At 48.3% G+C, this 18,767-nt stretch overlaps 6 protein-coding genes and 1 pseudogene across 6 annotated transcripts in view; 3 read left to right on the top strand and 4 right to left on the bottom strand.

Moving 5' to 3' along the window:
* Positions 1-18,767, top strand: part of LOC110057568 (cubilin-like) — a 39,892-nt gene continuing 21,125 nt past the window's right edge. The window contains exon 1 of the mRNA XM_089273939.1: positions 1-1,136. Coding sequence (XP_089130065.1) covers positions 1,040-1,136 — 97 coding nt within the window. The 5' untranslated portion in view covers positions 1-1,039. The remainder of the gene's footprint in view (positions 1,137-18,767) is intronic.
* LOC149103293 (uncharacterized) lies at positions 4,553-8,325 on the top strand. Its single transcript, XM_089273909.1, has one exon. The coding sequence runs from the start codon at positions 5,764-5,766 to the stop codon at positions 8,323-8,325; it is 2,562 nt and encodes an 853-aa protein (XP_089130035.1). The 5' UTR covers positions 4,553-5,763.
* Positions 10,520-11,212, bottom strand: LOC149103292 (uncharacterized). Its single transcript, XM_089273935.1, has one exon. The coding sequence runs from the start codon at positions 11,199-11,201 to the stop codon at positions 10,776-10,778; it is 426 nt and encodes a 141-aa protein (XP_089130061.1). The 5' UTR covers positions 11,202-11,212; the 3' UTR covers positions 10,520-10,775.
* On the bottom strand, positions 12,209-12,966 carry LOC149103291 (uncharacterized). The gene has a single exon (XM_089273933.1). It carries the CDS (start codon positions 12,946-12,948, stop codon positions 12,436-12,438), a length of 513 nt encoding a protein of 170 aa, XP_089130059.1. The 5' UTR covers positions 12,949-12,966; the 3' UTR covers positions 12,209-12,435.
* Positions 13,043-13,643, bottom strand: LOC149103290 (uncharacterized). Its single transcript, XM_089273275.1, has one exon. It carries the CDS (start codon positions 13,637-13,639, stop codon positions 13,043-13,045), a length of 597 nt encoding a protein of 198 aa, XP_089129401.1. The 5' UTR covers positions 13,640-13,643.
* LOC149103289 (uncharacterized) lies at positions 13,946-15,535 on the bottom strand. The gene has a single exon (XM_089273917.1). It carries the CDS (start codon positions 15,481-15,483, stop codon positions 14,230-14,232), a length of 1,254 nt encoding a protein of 417 aa, XP_089130043.1. The 5' UTR covers positions 15,484-15,535; the 3' UTR covers positions 13,946-14,229.
* Positions 15,546-18,443, top strand: LOC149103288 (uncharacterized; annotated as a pseudogene).

Raw genomic sequence — 18,767 nt, 5'->3', positions numbered from 1 at the left:
GCTGCTCTACTCGGAAACTCGCTCCTTGAACTCCTCGGTTGTCTTTCTGGACACAACCGTGTCAATCAATAATTCTCTTTTCCTCATAGTGGATTGCGCGCTGTTCGGACAAGTGTGGACGTTGTTCTTGCAAAGTTGATGTTGTACGTTCAAACTTGATGCTGTTCGTACAAAGTTGACATTCGTTCAAAGTGTGAACATTACTCGTACAAAGTAATCGACATTCTTTGCCCAAAGTTGACGCGACGTTGTTTTTGGAAAGTGTGGTCGTTGTTTTCACAAACTTGACCTTCTTTGCACAAAGTTTTGTACAAAGAAAGAAGAAAATTGGCAAGTTAATCTTGATATAAAAACTGCTTAATATTTTGTAGCTTACGAGAATCGACAACAAATGATATCGGAAAAAAAACCTGTTTAGGAAAATATTAACACCCGAACGGAGTATGAGCCAGTATAACACACTTTTAAGGCTAAATATGCTGAGTAAGCGTCACAGAAAATCTCGAGACATTTAGCCTGCAGGACAGGCGGATTAGCTGGGCAGTGAGCGAGACGCGATACACGAGCGCGGAGCGCGAGACGAAAAAAATCTGCCCCGCTAATCCGCCTGTTCTGCAGGACACGAGACATTCGACATTTCACATGATGGACCAACCTCGTTCCCAGGGTCTCTCATCTTATCGCCCCTTGGAGCTCCAGGGGGCGGTAAGATGAGAGACCCTGGGAACGAGGTTGATGATGGACATGCCAAAACGTACGGTAGCCTGCGAACACTGACGTATTTCCGGCTGTCGCTCACTCGCTTGTTATTTTAGCGGAGACAAGCGACAGCCGGAAAAACGTCTGCAAGAGACCAAACGAGACCGGAACAAACGTTTTCTCCCGTTTTTTTTTTCACAGACGACGAGGAATATCTCTATCTTCAGGTAACAAAAAAAGAAGAAGGCCTGATCGTAGGCTATTTTAATTAAGAAGTTAGCCCTCGACAGACGTTGTTGAGCCCAGTGAGAAGCCATTAATAATACATTAAGCCCTGGCAATGCACGTCAAAGACTCGTCCTTTGGTTTGTGTAAGCTCCTTTTACTGCTGGTCGGACTCGATGTCCTCGTCGCTAAGAAGATTCAAGACTCACAAGGTATTTCTCAACCGATTTCCATTTTCTTAACCTTAGTAAACTACCCCAGGTCTGAATAACCAAAGAACACGGCGACTCTTGTTCCAATCTAGATATCGTTTTGAGAAGATTATTTACACTTTGTGTCGGTTTTGTGAGCTAATGGAACCTGTGTGCCTAATGAATGGAACCTGTGTAACTATTTTCCCCTAAACCTGACCGAACCGGGCGCGAAATTATTGAGCATCGAATAGTGAACTCCTGGATATTACAACAGGAGCTAACGGGGCACGCGGGCACGCTGATTACAGACCATTACATTCGCTTCACGCAGCTTTGTTCTCCAGCAGCCGCGGTCGTTCAATCCTCGCGGTTTCTATTTTGTTTGCGCCCTCGACAGTGCAAGGTCTATGAACAGGGTACGCCCCGAGGGTACGCCCAACTTTGGAAAAAAAATAGCAATCGCTCAGACCTATCATTGAGTCCTTAATAGTCGCGAGGAAAGCGTTACTTTACGATATTTTAACCTCGCGGTAGAACGTAATATCGACTTTTCGATCGAACATTGTAATCCAGTTCTTCCACGAGATGTTTAACAATCGAGAGGAGAGAATAAATGCGATAATTCGAGTGAAATTAGAGTAATCTATTAGAAGTGAGAACATTTACGAAATCATTTTTAACCTTTTTGAAAAATGTTCCGGCATCTCCGCGTGGTGAATTGCATATGTCAGGAAGAGCAGACAAGAATAGTAGACATCTGCATGTTGGATTCAAGTTGAGCAAATAGATGGTTTGACAGGTCGTTGATGGTCTGGATTGGGTGCTGCAACCTCTTTAGTTTTGGCGATTTCTTACCTTGCCTGCCAAAAGTTATAATTTAGTCTTTCGTGACTAGCGGTGGAGGTAAAAAGTTCGCGGGAAACATTTAATTATACCTTAAAAATATAGATATGATTTTTTATAAAACAAGTCGGTGCGACAGTAATTTGGTACCACGTTAAAAGGACTTCGCACTCTGACTTCAAAACTGAGCTTTAACAGGCCACATGCCACAATAGTTAATAAATAACTAGCCCCTAAGAGTTGAAAAGTGGTGTTCACTATTCACGCAATAACGTACTGATGAATGGTTCGACTGAGAAACATGGAATTAAGTTCATCCTGTGCAAGTTGTCCAGGAAGGAAACCTCAGAAAACAGTGTTTTGAGGGACTATTTCTCGTGAAAATGGGAAAAATTTACTAATACTAACTAATATTAACTATATTAACTGAATACCAAGGAAAACATTTCAAAAATTGAAAATTGTAGAGGTGTACGACCTAGATAATTGTGTCCTTTACCAATCTTGAAAATTTGACAACATTCGGTTGAAACCCAATGGAGATATCGTGTGCGAAATATTGGTGATCCGTCTATTCGGTGTTTTTGAGAAATAAGAGACAGGGGGGAAGTGGGTATATCGAAAGGTTTACATTGACATATGGCTACCAATGTGCAGATTTCTTGATTTAAACGTAAATCAAGGAGAATTAAGGCAAAATCGCTTCAAAATACGTTTTGCAAAATAGTCAGAGATGTTGAATCTTCATGTTTCGAAAAAAATTGTGTTTTTCTGGAGAACAATTTATATCTGAGGGTATGACCCCTTAAAAGTAGAGTTACCTGCGTAAATTTCGCGGGTTCAACTTTCGCAAGTTGTTAACCCTTCGTTAAAGTAAAAGACAGAACGGTTCCTTTTTAACTTGGATAATCCAAGTTGTAGGTATGGATGGGTCCTCCCTTCGCTCCTTCACTTCCTGTTAGGCTTTTTGTGAATACCCTGATCAATGCATACGGCTTTCGCAGTCGTAGCGAAGTTCAAGGTTCAAGTTTTAAGTTTTATTAGCAGTGTTTCTAGTTTGTTCTTTGCATTTATGACACAAGTACTCAATATCTTACCGCAGAAATAATCTACATTGAACAGATTTTCGCACGATTGTCTCTATGTAATACAGTGCTGTCTTTGTGGTGTAGAAATTCAACGCTGAAACCAGAGCATTTTATTTTTGAGATCTCTCCAAAAAATATCAACAAAGAGAGAAAAAAAATTCGAAGCGCTGAGACCTCAGGGCCTACGATCCTGAATGCCTAACTGAAGATCACTTTTAGATCTAATCAAAGATATATATTACGAGTAATTAGTGTTTTTATTAGCAATGTTCCTCATTTGTTCTTTGCATTTCTGACGCAAGTACTTAATGTCTTACTGCAGAAATAATCTACATTGAATAGATTTTTACACGATTAAAATTTTATGACGAGAAACGGACAGAAGAATTGAGGAGAATTCGAACGCTGCGTATCGCTATAATTTATAGGGTACCGTAAGTAAATATGGACATGACGAAATGATATGAACAAATAATTGAAGAAAAGACATTACACAGGGTTTGGGTTCTGCAGTCAATGATATTGGCTTGGAAAAGTCCTTGTGATATTGTGATATCAATTCCATGCTGAACACAGTACTCTATTTGTTATGATTTCTGTTTTTAGTTTTCCTTTAATTTTCGATATTGCTTTTGGTTACCTTTATTTCATCTTTTTGTTGCGCAAAGACTCTCGGTATATCTCACGTTCTTGCAAGGTTAGGATCATGTTTCGTTTGTACAGTCAATAGGTTTTGTAAGGAGGTTTATCATCATTGTTTTGATGTCTAGCTGTTCTTCTTAAAGGCTTTACTGTGTGGGTTAGATTATATTATGTAAGTACCAGGAGCCATAATCGGGGACGGACCGATTATGGACACAATCTTATAGTTAGCTTACGTAGCTTGGCGGTTTTTAAGCAATTTGAGCGCGCTAAGAAATGCCAAACACGAGCAAGAAACAGCCGTACACAATTTGCCTCATGGGAGAGATGTGATGGCCGTTTTTGGCCAAAGCATGATTTTTACCGTGCGTATTTCACTGTTTCCGCTCACCAGACAAGAATTGTTGTCTACGAGAACCAGTATCGTTGCTATGTCGCTGTTTAAGAATATCATCGACGACCAAATATCAGAAATATTATCGCTGAACTTCACAGCAATGGAATTGCCGTCTGATATTAGGAATAAGTTAAGCCTCTTCCAGGAGGTCAGTTAATAGACCATTTTACAGTTCTCTGCTCAGTGCCCTGGCCTTTGTATGGCAGCGAGGCTAGAGTTGACCTTGTTTTGATACAGACCTCACTGCTTTTGTTGTGTAAAACAAGTTGTTCTGATGCTAACTAGGTACATTTACATGACAAAAGCAGTGAGGTCTGTATCAAAACAAGGTCAACTCTAGCCTCGCTGCCATACAAAGGCCAGGTCACTGAGCAGACAACTGTAAAATGGTCTATTGGGACTCAGCGCGAAAAACGGCGAACGAAAAAATACGGGAGGAGCGCTTTCTCTCGCCGCGTTTCTCCCCTATTTTTTCCCGCCGTTTTTCGCGCTGCGCCCCAGTAAGGCCCTCTTTACACGAACCCAGGTTGCTTTTTACCCCGGGTTCCCCCGTGATGAATCACCGCGGCGTGTAACCCTTTTGCAGTCAGTTGTTTATAATCGTTTACATGAAATCAGTGGTCAAGGCGGGTCAGCCCCCCTTGCCGGGTATGTCGAGACTCGGGTTGACCCGGCGAGAAGGGTTGAAATTTCTTCAGTTCTTACATGTAAACAGTGGGCCAAAAGCTAACACGGGTTGGTACTTTCAGTCAAATAACCATATCATGTTGTTTCGTTTTTTTTGGCTTCTACATTAGGATCTCCCAGCATTCCGTTATACTTTCTAGGTTTTTTGTTTGTCATCTTTCTAGCCCATGTTTTCAGGTTTTGATCGGTAGAAAGGCTGGGCCGGGTCAGGCTCGAAGCAAACCACACGCTATTGCAGACTGACAGCCCGGTTTGGTGTAAAGTGTATTTTTAGCACTCTCTGCGGTGATTCAACCCGGGGTAAAAAGCAGCCCGGGGTCGTGTAAAGAGGGCTTAACTGAACGCCTGGAAGAGGCTTAACTTATTCCTAGTTCCCTCGGTTTCGATTATTTTCAAACCCAAATCATTTTCACGGCGTGAACAGCATCTTTGAGGAATTTTTTCTTTGTTTTGCGTAGTAGTATACAGGGGATTAACCAAATACCGTTTCGCAGAGGGAGCTTTATTTCACCTTATCGCAGGCCCCACCATCAAGTCCGGCCCTCACAAGCTCGGGCCGGTTGAACCTGGGGGCTGCGAAACGGTGAAATTCAGCTCCCTCTTTGAAACAGTATTTGGTTAATCCCCAATATACTACTCACAACAAAGGGCGACCAATTGGAAACAAGCGAGCCCGTTGTTATACCGCCCGAGCCGGGATGACTCGAGCGCCAAACAAGTGCGGGTGGCTGATGCGGGGCCGGAAAGAAAGCTGCGGAAAGCGTTGTTACGGGGTGTATTGCGGGCAGCACAACTACCAGCTGAAAAAAGGAATGAAAATGCCAGAGCCTTGCAGAGTTCGCGGAGTCGGTCTTCTGTGCGACTATCGTCTCTGCAAGCCCTACGGTGGTAACGCGCTAAAACAACGTCTTATCCGCAAGCGAGAAAAAGCAAAAAAATTTTTTGAACTTGTTTTGCTCGAGCTGAAAGAAACACATCAGTTAGAGAAATGAAACCTTGGGTTATAACACAAGGAACTATGGCTTCCAACAACCAAGAAAGACTGGAAGAAGAACTCGCAAAAAAAGACCCCGCGGTATTGCGTTATTTCGATCAACTTCTTGCGGAAAACGCGCCAGCGGTAAGAAAGGTTGTCCAGAACGTGCTGGATGAGCCAATTTCTCAAGAAACGCAGGCGCATCTGCAAAAGCCACTTCTTCCGAAGCCTTACCAGCCAAGAGCCCCTCCACGCCAAAGAGAGCCGAGAAAAGCGCAAGCGCTTCTGAGGGAGTACGACCCCTTCCCTGCGCGGAAAACCCGAACAGTGACAGACTACCAGAAGGAGATTCTGGATCTGTTCGATGACGCAGAGAAAGAAGCGAAAGAAGAGACGACAGGCCGGCGTTTCATTCGCTGGCGCTTTATCAGACGTCTAGGGAGAAACCTAACACCAGACTTTATGACGAGGATTCGTGAAAGAGTAAGCACGTCGTTTTATCTGAGGCACGTTTTCGCGTATCAGTTGCGCAACATTGAGGATGGAACTGTGATCGTGTACTACTCTAACCCCAAGGGCTCACAGTGGTTTGACAAACTGGAAGACGCGGAAAAATGGCTTAACCGGGAGGAAGAACTGCGTCTCGACAATGAAAAAACCGACAGGCCCAACACGAAGTGGGTGTTCGAAGCCTTTTTCAACGTAGACCTGAAGATTGTGATTGACAGGAAGCCGTTGGTGGGAACAGGGCCTTTGCCTGACTGGCTGCGCAACTTTGCCCATAGCCGGGCAATGGTATCTTTGGACGTGTATAACGACAACCTGTGCCTATGGCGGTGCATCGCCGTGCACCGAGGGGCGCGCACAGACCGTTGCACAAAAGAAGCCCGAAGTCTCGCCAAGAGTTTCTACAAACTCAAGACCATTCCAGAAAACTTCGCCAAAACTTCTCTTGATGAGTTGGAAAAGGTCGAAGCCCATCTGAATGAGGGCTTACCCGTCGCATCTTGGCTTGGAATTCGTGTCTACGAGCCTGAGCGTCTGGAAAACGAAGAAGTGGTTTGGCAGCTCAGAATAAACCCGAACCCCAAACTAAAAAAGATTTTGACGATAGGTGTCAACGAAGGCCATGCTTTCTTGATAAAAGATATCGCAAAGCTGGCAAAAACCTATGCATGCACACATTGCGGGCAGAGGTTCACACAAGCTTGTCATCTACAACGGCATCACCAAACCTGCAGCGCGGGAAAAACGGTAATCTTTTGCCCGGGGACAAAAGTTGAAGCGCCACAGACAGCTTTCGAGAAAGTGATGTACCCAAAAGGCTCAGCATCGAAACAAGCGATTCTGTGGCTGGAGAAGGAAGCGAAGCGACGGGGGATACACATCCACCACGCGATGTGCGGGCACGGGGGCGAGAGATGGCTTCCTCGAGAAGGCGGGAAAATGAAGTCTTCTCCTGCCGACGGGTACCACCACGAAACGAGGACGGTATTACAATACCACGGCAGCCCCTTCCACGGATGCCCAAAATGTTATCCTAACCTGGTCATAACAAACGGTAAAACAGCCGAACAACTGTACCAAGCCACAGTGAACCGTACCGCATTTCTGCGAAAGAGAGGCTACAAAGTAATCGAGGCCTGGTCTTGCGAAGTTGGGCCTCTTAAGGGGGAACTCCCGAGGAAGCAAACTAAAACTTACCAGCACGCGATCTTGTACGATTTCGAGGCGTATGGCGACAAAAACTATAGGAAAGAGCCAACAGGGGCGTTAACGATAGAAAACGCGCACGTGCCGATCTCCGTGAGCTTCGGGGACACTCTTGAAAGAGAGCCCACCCACATCTGCGAAAGAAACCCCGTGGAGCTGGTCCGCAAGTTCCTGAAAGAGCTGGAGAGACGCGAGAAAAACATCCAGGACCAGGTGAGAGCGGAGTTTGTGCCAGAAGACATGCACCTGCTGCCAAAAGACCAGCAGCAAAAAATTAATGAATGGTCCAACCAGGTCCCTGTCGTGGGCTTCAACTCAGGCTCGTACGACCTGAATCTGATCAAAAACCACTTCGCCAGCACTCTCGCCGAAGTATCAAAAAAAGTCAAAGTGGCCAAGAGGGGGAACAAAACCATGTTCCTGCTCACCTGGGGGGCCCGTTTCCTCGATATCATCAACTATCTGGGCCTGGGCACGAGCTACGCGAAATGGGTGAAAGCCTACGGAAGTGAGTCCGAGAAATCCTGGTTCCCTTACGAATGGTTCGACGCGCCCGAAAAGCTGGATTTCCCTGGGCTCCCAGAATACGAGGCCTGGTATTCGAAGCTGAAGGGCGGATACGTTCTCACGCGGAAGGAGTGGGAGGAGTGCAAGCGGCTGTTCAAAGAAAAGGGGATGCGGATCTTCGCAGACTGGCTGCGCTATTACAACAATCTTGATGTCGCTCCCGGCCTCGAGGCGCTGGAAAAGATGAAAAGCTTCTACACCGAGAGAGGAATCGACATTCTGAAAGACGCGGTGAGCCTGCCAGGGGTGAGTTTGCATTATTTGCTCCGAGGGGCTAATCGAGCGCGGCGCTGACCTTTACAGCCCAAGCAAAGAGGCTTACGAAATGCTCAAAGGGGCGGTTGTTGGCGGACCGAGCCTGGTTTTCACAAGACGGCACGAGGCCGGTGTCACGAGGTAAAGATCTCATCAGTTCGAAGAACCGCGTCTTTGCAAAAAGATTCTCGGTTTCGACGCCAGCGCTCTCTATCTCTCGACCATGCTCAGAGAAATGCCTTGCGGGAAGGAGAAGGTCGTACACTACGACGATGACCGCCAAGCGGAAGCGGCCGAAGTTCTGATTCGCCGGTTGAAAGCCGGGGAGTGTTCGGCTTCGCCGAAGTCCGCATAGAGATCCCAGAGCGTTTGCGGCCAATGTTCGAGGAGATGTGCCCTTTCTTTTACAACAAAAGGTTTCCCGCCGAAGCTGTGCCGGAACACATGAAAGAGTACTTGGCGAGAACGGGCAGACAGCGCGGAGACGGGAGAAAGCTTGTAGGCGCTCTGTCCGCAGAACGGATGCTGGTGTACGCCCCTCTGCTGCGGTGGTACGTGAACCATGGGGCGGTTATCACGAAGGTTTCCAGAACAATCGACTACGAACCGGGCAAGATCTTCACCTGGTTCGTGGAGCAGGTGACGGAGGCGCGCCGGACAGGAGACGTGGACAGAAGCAAGGCGCTGCTCGCCGAAGTGTTCAAACTGCTCGGAAACAGCGCTTACGGGAAACTGATAGAAGCTCTGGAGCGGCAAACGAACGTGATATACACGAAAGACGAGAAGGTTGTCGACAGAGCGCTGTGGAGTGCGTATTTCGAAGACCTCGACGAGATCGAGGAGGCCTACGAGCTGGAAAGCCGCAAACCCCGGATCACGATAAGGCGGCCGTTCCAGATCGGAATCGCCGTCTACCAGCTGGCGAAGCTGCGGATGCTGGAATTCTACTACGACTTTCTCGACAAGTACGTCGACAGAAAAGATTTCGAGCTGATCCAGATGGACACGGACAGCAACTACATGGCGATCTCGGGCGAGCGGCTCGAGGACGTCGTCCGGCCAGAGCTGAAGCAAGAATTCGAGGCGGAAAAAAATCAGTGGCTTTCTTGGGACAAGTGGAGCGGCCGAACCCCAGGTCTCTTCAAGCTTGAGTGCGAGGGCAGCCGGATGATCGCGTTCTGCTCGAAGTGTTATTATGTCGACGAAGGAGAGGGCGAAAAAAAAGAAGTTCAGCACGAAGAGTATGTCGAAAACGCAGAACGAGCTGACCTGGCAGCGGTTCGAGGAAGCGCTGGAAGGAAGCAAGGACATGGCCACCAACAGAGGTTTCAGGATGCGGGACGGGCAGATGGTCACTTACGAGCAGCAGAAGCTGGGGCTGAGCGCTTATTACGACAAGCGGTGGGTGACGGGATACACACCGAACCAATCGAATATCACATCTAGTTCACGTCAGCCGGAGGAAGAGTAGTGTTCGGAGGGACAACGAGCAGCTCTTCGCGCACGAAGCCGCGCTTGGGCCCGTCGCGCAGATAGTAGAGAACGGGTTGATCCGGTTTGGAAAAAGATCTTTCAATGCCGAAAACTTTCAAAGACCAGATTGGGTCTGTGGCTCTTTTCACGCCCCCTTCAAGCTCACCGGGCTGGTAGAGATAACGAACTTGGACAAGAGAGGGGAGGATTTTTTCGTTTTTTCCAACAGACCTCGAATAAGGTGTCGATTGCCGAGCATAAACAGATTTTTCTTTGATGGCGATGGCGGGTTTCTTGCCGATAAGGCTCGTTACCTCATTGTTCAAAGCCGAAACAACTTCTGGAAGTCTTTTCACCCAGGCGGTGGACCGCTTGCCCTCAGGGAGAAGCATTTCCACGGCGTACTGGTGCCCGAACATGCGCTCAGCCAGGGTGCGGTTGAAACGTTCAACGATTGCCTGGTCGCGGTGAATGTCAACGCGCCCGCGCCGGATATATGTTTTGTGCTTGTCCATCTCTTTTGTGACAGCGCCCATGAATTCGCGCCCGGGGTCAACCTGCAGCATTTCAGGCCATTCGAGAGGCGAGCGCTTGTAAATCTTCTGAAAGGCCTGGGCGACCTCATCAGAATTCTTCGAAGTCAGGGGTTCGGCCTCTTTGTAGCGGCTGGCCACGTCGACAACGGTCAGCGCGTATTTGAAAACTTTGCGGCCGCGAGGGAGCTTGTCGTGCGGCAGAAAAAGAAGGTCCGCCTGATGGACCTTGTTGGGCGTGGGAACGTCGAATTTCGGCCGAGGAATTCGCTTCGGCGCGGGGAGGAATATCTGCCAGAGCGCTTGCCTGATCAGCAATTTTTTTGCGGCTTCTTCAGGTACCTTGGCGGCCTCGACTAATTTTTTTATCGCGGCGATTCCTTTCCAATAGCCCCCGGGGCTGTAGTAAATCTTCGCGAGTTTGGCGTCCATATAAGTAAGGTGTAAAAAGGTTTAAAAGAACCACGCCGAGAGCGCCGAAATTTAAAGGAACCGGAAGGCTGCGTAGCCCAGAGCGAGAACCCCGGCGCCAACGAACGCGAGTTCACCCTTTTTCTGCTGCTCGCTCGGCTGGTAGAAATCCGAGAACTTTGGCTCCTTGGGCGGTACCATCTGTTCGTCGGGATGCGCCTGGTTGTAGAGTTTGAAGGCGAAGTCCGTGTTGGTGAAGTTCTGCTTGGCCTGCTCCTTTGTTTGCGCGTTGGTCGCGATCCAGTCGAGAAGTTGTGTTCGGTCGCGCGCGTATTTGGCGTAAGCTGCTTGATAATCTTCGAGAGCTTCGTCGTGGCGCTTCTTTTCTTCAAGCGCAGCTTTGTCGCCCCCGCCAAGCGCCCTCGCCAGATAATTGCCACCGATAAAAGCCGTGGCGTTCAACACAGCCCCGCCAATCATGATCGCGATGCTCGCCATGGTTATATATTATCGGAAGCTTTTTTCAAATCATAACTCATTCCTGTTTTCCTCGAATGGTACCACGTTGTTCGTAATCCAGTAGAGAAGGCCTTCGGGTTCGTTCTTGTATTTTTCTTTGGCGTTTTGATACTTCTCGGCGGCTCGCACTTGACAATCTTTCAAAAACTCCGCACCTTTTTTGTCCAAGTTTGCCTCGATCCAGTCGAAGTTGAGAAGTGAACGCTCGAAACGCTCGAGTGCTTCGTCGTAGCTCTTTCCATCTTCTCTCATTGATCTCGAAACATCCTCGTAAAGGTCGACCCTTGCAATATTTGCCATGGCGCAATATAATAGACTTCTATTTCTTCAAATAAAATAATTCATTGCAAACGCTGGTGGGAAGGATTTTCTGGTCCTCGAGGTACTTTTTTAGCGCAATGCTGCCCGCCATGACGGCTGTGAACTTCATGTAATTCATAAAGCTGCTGCTGGGATCAGAAGTGGAATTCTCTTTCACAGCCTTTTTTGCGACCCAGCCGATGCCAGCGGCTAATCCCGTGAGAGTAGTGGCGTCAATGACGGTCTTGACAAGCTTGTTGTCGGACATGATGGCGGTATATAAGAAAAGAACCAAAGTTTAAAACAAAATTAATCTGTCTTCCCCGCGGCCTTTTCTCCGCACATGGCACACAACGCCTCTTCTTCTTCTTCTTCTTCTGCAACCTCGCCGTCAAATGCTGCACTCAAAAGATCGGCTGTCGTGCGAATGACCGTTTTGTTTAAGTCGTACAGCACATTCGAGATAGCAGAAAAGATAAAGAAACAGACGAGAAACTTGGGAGCATCAACTGTGAGCATGTTGATATATTCCACTCGGGAAAGTTTAAAACAAAATTACTCTGTCTTTCCCGCGGCTTCTTCTTCTTCTCTTTCTATTATTTCTGATAGTCCTCTTATTATTTCTTTTTCTCTTCTTTCTATTATTTCTGTTAGTCCTCTTTTTATTTCTTCTTCTTTTCTTCCTATTATTTCTGATAGTTTTCTTCTTACTTCTTGGTCTATTTCTCTTTGTCTTTTTCTTTCTTCTGCGCCCTTATCGGCAAACATTTCGTTGGAAAGCTGCACCACCTTTTTGACAGCATTTGCGGTGAATTCGAGCAATAATACCGTAATTCCGCCAATTGCGGCTGTAGAGATGAGAACATGCGAAAGGGATGGGTCCGACATCGTGGATATACATTACACTCAATGTTCAAAGCATTTTTTTAAATCCTTTTCGCTGTGTCGCGCGAGCAGGTTCTGGCTCGACACTCGCGGGCTCAGGCGCGGGCTCCGGCGTTTTGAATTTGTCGAACACGGGCTTGGCCATTGCCTTGAGCTCTTCCCGCTTGTAATAAATCCCGAGCAGGGAAACGCCTATGCCGCCAATAGCAATCCATTGGTTGGCGCTGAGGCCGCCGCTCTTTGGGCTTTCGCTCTTTGGGCTTTCACCTTCTGTAGTCGGGGCTGGCTCAGGGGCAGCTGTGGCGGCTTTCGCCTTATTTTCCGCGTGATAAGTCTCGGCATCTTTCTTCTGTTGTTCACGTGCATGCCGCGTTCTTTCGGCAACCATTTTTCCGGCGGCCACACGCTTTGGATTTTTTACGCGCTGCGTGGTTGGAGTTGGAGTTGTCGCTTGCTGTGTGGCATCGACTGCAGGTGCTGCCCGGGTCTCGACCTGAGGCGCCGTGACGGCAGGTGCGCTCTCGGTTTGTTCGGTTGACATTCTGAAGCGAACCGTATTCTAAGCAAATGTAAAAAGTTTAATTGTTAACAATTTGACAGCAATCTCTCAGCAGTTGTTATCGAATGCTGGCCAGTTATTCTGAAGTTGCTGATCCGGGTACTTCATCAACGCCCTCAAGCGGATATCCGTGTTCATCACGAGAAGGATGGCTCTGCTCCGGCAACTGTGGACTAAAATCAACATGTTTAGTGGTTATGAACACCGCGTTGGCCGCAGCTAGAAACCGGCCGCACTTCAAAGCAATGTTGCCGGCCAGATTGGAGAGCTCTTTGTTCAAGATGTAGACGTTTCTGAGCTCTTTCTGATAAGCGTCGATGTCTTTGATTTTGACGGTCATTCCGACCGCTTTGGTTGCAAGAAAAATAAAGCTGTCGATCAGGCTTTCCGTTGTCTTTGAGCCCACGTACGTCTCGTGGCGTTTGGTGTATTTCTCGACCTCTTTGTCGCTCAGGCGCTTCACCTGCTCGTGGGTTAGCTGCACTCCGATGGTCTCTTTGGCTTTGCCTGTGGACACCAGCACGGCCAGCTGCTCGCGAAGAGCAGGAATGTCAGGTCCGGGGGCGGTTGGAACAAGGCCACCTGCGGGACCAATCGACGGCTCGGGCTCCGTTTGAAGAAGGTTCATAACTTCTGATAACGCGCCCTCTTCACCAGCCATTGCGCAAGCCATTTTTTTATTCAAATAGCTTTACCCCGTAGGGGTGGCGAAGCGAGAAAACGAGATAAGAGAACTTTCGCTCTTTCAGCTTTGAAACCAGACCTTTGTACTCATCCGGGGAGAGCTCGCCGGCGTAATCATCGAAGATGGCTTTCGTGGTCCTGGCCGAGGGGGTGTAAAAGAGGACGATCGCCGCCACGTTCTCCCGGAAGGAAGATGTTACACCCAAACGCTGATGCCCATATGCCGGGCAGAAAAGGCGAGATTCATCAGCTCGCCTGTACGCCCTTTCACATCTTTGGAGGCAGCGCAGTCATCGAGGATTATGAGCGTGTTGGTGCCCACGAAAAGCCATCTCTCGAGCTTCAACCACCTTTCCACGTCGTGCTGCTCGCAGACTATCACATCCATTCTTGGATCGTTTTCGCCAAGCCGGTGGTAGGTCTTGTTGTGCGTGAACGTCGGGCAGATGAGCACGATGTAGTCGAACTTTCCGTGGAAAGGGCCGTAGAGCTGGTCCACCACGAACCTCGATTTGCCAGAATTAGTCGGCCCCACGATGAGAGCGTTGAAGGGTATCTTGCCGGGGTCCATGTTCATATTCAATACTGCACATCTTCTAGCTGTGTGTCCATAAGGTTTAACTGGGAGTCGGCGATGACGAATACGTGGCATTTCACGTCGCCTGAGCCTTCGGTTTTCCGCTCAATTTCCAGCTGGACACCGTCCGTACTGTTCACAATGCGCGTGCCGCTGCCGTGCATGTTTTGCTTAACCATGGTGGGCATATCAATCACAAGCCCGAACTTATCACCGGTGTAAAACTTTGTCAAGTCCATGTGCTCCGTTTTATTTTTTTCTTTCACAACCAAGTTGCGGGCCTCTTCCCACATATCCTTGCCTTCGATGCCGCCGTTGTAAAGCATGTTGGGCGAGCCGTTGACCGTGACGCTGACTTTCGTCAGATCGGGGAAGATGAATATTTCTGAATCTCTGTTGCCCGCAGTATACGGCTCTACAAACAGGAGGAGGAGGGCTTTCAGTGACCTTCTTTGGACGTTGACTTTGATGGTGAGCCTCGGGTCACTGTCTTTTTTGAAGGGCACCTCTTTGTCATGCATCACGTGGTCGTAAAGTAACTCTTTGCCGCTGGAGTAAACGCTCCGCGCCTTGTCTGCCAGAGTCTTGCTACGGATCATTTTGTACTCGAGCTGGATGTTGGTCAGCTTGTATTTCAGCTGGGTTGTGTCGGAGCCTTTGACCACGTGTATAGCTTCGGCAAGTTTTACGTCGAACTTGAGGTCGTTGTAAAGGGCCTGGGGGTAGAAAACGCCGTGGTCGGTTAAGATCTGATGGTCAAGCCTGATCCGGTACTTTTTTCCGTATACCTCGTTCAGCTTCTTTTCAGCGTCGACGCCCGAGTCTTTCTTGTCTCCTGCGTCCGAGCGGATCTTGCATAGATCTTCGCTCTGAATCCCTTCGAGAATCCTGTTGTCGCGCTCTTCCTGCGAAAGAAAAAGGTCTTCGAAAGTTTTGTAGATGTCGTATCCAACCGTGTCTTGCAGGGTTCTTCCCGCAAACAACACGACCAACCTGTCAACGAGCGCCCGCGTGACGTTCTGGACGAGGAAGTTGTTGGCGTGCCCTCCAGAAAGGTCGATGTCAAAAACAAGCGCTAGCGAACCCGGCACCAGAACCTCGTTCTCGTTTAGCTTGGGCACGTAAACGTACAGCGTATTGCCGGAGTTGGCTTCAGAGGGGTTAAAGGTGATTCGTTTGACCGCGCGCTCGGCCTTCATGGCGTGTACGGTCCTTTCGCTGTACGTTGGACGAAGGTTCTCCGGCACCACTGACATTGTGTATAAAACACCGGCGATTATTTTTAATTTGAAAAATAATAGGCTTGAAATATATTGCTATGGCGGAAGGCGGTGGCGAATTTGGTTACAAAGACCCGGAACTCGACAATCGGCTTGACCACGACTCTGATGATGGCGAACAAGAGGTTGACACAACCCATCCTTTTCAGCCAGGCGCGGCGTCCACTCCCTACCAACCTGGCGACCCCTACCACGAGGGTGAACAAACGGAAATGTCTTCTATGCGGCACGAGCAGTCCGGCCTGCCTGACACTTCTTATACCGAGACATCATTTGGGGGAGAAGATATTCCTTTGCTTGAACCTGATCCGGAACGGAAATTTATCATAGACCGGTTAAAAAGTCAATTTTCCAAATTTAAAGAGAGTAGTTTTGCAATTATGAAAGGCACCAAAGGAAAAACCAAGGGTCAAATTGTTGCAGTAGGTACGGGTGGAGGTGAGTACCAGATTATGAAAAAAGACGGGACAGACTTCACGAAACGTTTTTTAGAACGGTTTAAAGACAAACTTGGGCCTAGAACTACAGTTGTCATTGAAGAAGACCGGGATACTATCAGAGAAATGAAACAAAGACTGGCAGAAGCTTAAAACAAACTACAACAGGTGGAAACACTATCTTCGCGAAGAGAGGAAGAAAAGAAAGAAGTTGAAGATCTGAGACGTAAAATCGAGCAAACTGATGCTAAGATCGATACCATTCAGGATGAACAAGGTTCGAACCTTGAAAGTGAAGCAGAGCTGCGTAGGCTCAAAGAACTGAAAAAGAACTATCAAACCGATCTTGAAAACAAGAAAAAAGAATTGGATTCGCTTACAAAACAAACAAAAAACAGAGAAAAGGAACAAGCCAAGGTTGACAGACTCAGAGCCAGCATCGCAGCAAAAGAAAGAGAAACAAACGCCATGGAAGAAAGACTCAACCAAACAAAACCGTTGGACGACCTGAAAGAGCAGGAAAGCGAGCTGCAGCGCCAAAACGAGGAAGACCAGGCGATCATCCAAGATGAGAATGCCTCGCCCTCCGAAAAAGAAGCCGCAGAAGGCAGAGTGGCAGAGAGAAACGAGGAGCTCGCGCGTTTGCAAACTCAGATCGCGGAAAGGGAAAAGGGGCGGCCTCTCTTGGAAAGGGTAAAAGAGATCTTCAAAAAACATGGCGTGACCTTGACCGCTATTCTTATCGCCGCCGGTATCACAATCGGAGCTGTCATCGGGGTCCTCACCAGAGGTTTGAAAGCCACCGGCAAAGCTTTGGGAAATGGCCTCAAAGATATTGCCGCGAAACTTGGTTCTCTGCTGCCCGGGATGATTGCCTCGATTGTGAGCTTCCTGTTCAAAGCCGCCGGCCAAGTCGTCGGATTTCTGGCCGAGCATACCTGGCTGCTTATTCTTGCCGCGGTGGCCTTTTTGTCGAAGAATATTTTAAGAAGCAGTGTTAACTTTACCTCCAAGCCATGAACAGCAACCCCGATAATCCAACTATACCTACAATGACAGCTGTTTTGTTTATTTTATGTTGCGGTGTTTTATCTGGAGCCGTGGGCTCAATTTTGTGCGCCTGTTGAGTTTCGGACGAAGCTGGTTCCACCCCACGCCCCGGGTCGAGGGGCTTGCCCCCCTCCTTGATTCGGCTGTTGCGGCTTTGTGTATCGGGTTGGACGGGTGGCTGTTGGGAGGGTTGATTTTTGACGGGCCGCCTGCCATGAGTTTGAGCCCAGCTTTTTTTGTGTCTGGATTTACCTCGTTGTTCACTCCCAGTTTCATCCCGGAGACCGCCTGTTTCAGCTTGTTGTTGTAGCCGATTGTGCTTGCGGTGTTTATTATCATTCGCGCGGGCATGAGCCAGGCCATGGGGTTACAGCGAGATTGAGCCTCACCTTCGCTTGATCCACGGCTAGCTGGTACCTTTGCACGCTCGCAGCCAGGTCGGGCTGTGTGATCGCGCTTTCCACCAGCACAAGGAACTCGCTCTGGGCTTCTCTTGCTCGGCCACCCGAACCGAGAATGCTGCTGCGGACGTTCACCTGCGCGCCTAGGACACAGTAAACGAAAGCCTCGATTGACAGGTTGATTCGCGCTAAGCCCGCATGCGTCAAACCTGATGCTGTGTTTGGCGCGAACCAGTCCGCTTGGGTATCAGAAGCGGCCCCCGGCTCGATGTAATAGATCAGGTTTCCTTGATTAGCTTTGCCGCCTTCATCGCTGAATTTGTTCCATCCCGGGTATAGGTAGTCAGTTTTCGACGCACCGCTCGCATAGACGTAAACGCTTCCCAGACCGTGGTTTGCCCCGTGCGTGTAGTGGAAATCGCTCGACGGATCTATACCGAACTCGTTGCATAGCCTTTTGTACGAAGCAACGTCATAATGATTATTGTATTGGTTGAAAGGCGGGTCTCCGGGCAAAGCGCTCATGCTCTGAATTCCTCCTAGCTGGTACAAAATGCGCCTGACCGTGAAATACACGTGGAATTTGTAGAAAGCTCTTATCTGCGGAGGGAGATTCATCCCGCTGTCAAAGATTTCGCGAGAAACTCCGCACCCCTGTGTCGCGCAGAAAACCGCGAAGTTGAGCTGCTGCGGCCAATATTTCATGTCAGGCCCTCCGAACCAGTGTTTTGATTCGGCTGCAGAAGTGTGCCTGAGTTTGGTTTCTTGAAATATTTCTCTGAATTTTGTCGTGAAATATTGGTCAGGCGTGACGTAGATTTGGATTGCGTCGTTGAATATTTTTTTCAAGCTTGGCGCTTTGTCGTCGAAAGGTACCGCAGGGATGGGCAAAGAAATTTTTGAGCCAAGCGGCGACAATTGGTAAGGAAAACTCCCGCTGTCTCTCAAACCGAGCGCTTGTTTCATTTCCGCGCTCCAATATTTTCTATCTGAGCCGAAGACGCTTTGAAACGAGCCTTCGCTTTCTTTGAAAAACATCTCCGCGGTCACGTTATTTTTCTCGACGACGCTTCCTTGCGAAACGAACCGGCTTTTGTCCGCTTTGGGGAAGCGGTTTAAAAAGTTTGTCCACGCATTTTTCTTCGCGGCATCTTCTTTTTTCAAAAACTTGGGATCATTGAACCCGGGGTCTTGACTGATATCGTCCCACCAATTGGGCATTGTATTTGAATATAATTATTGTTTGTTAAATATAAAATGGTTGTTCTCACTATTGTCATGCAACAGAACGGGCAGACTATCTATTTCGAAGACCCGCTCCCAGAAGCAAGCTATTTCAGACTTTTGAGTCGTTCTTTTTTCAACTCGTGGC

Source organism: Orbicella faveolata, unplaced genomic scaffold, assembly GCF_042242905.1.
Source record: "Orbicella faveolata isolate gen_17 unplaced genomic scaffold, um_ofav_v1 contig_35, whole genome shotgun sequence".
NCBI lineage: Eukaryota > Metazoa > Cnidaria > Anthozoa > Scleractinia > Merulinidae > Orbicella > Orbicella faveolata.
This window is presented reverse-complemented; position numbering and strand designations above follow the sequence as displayed.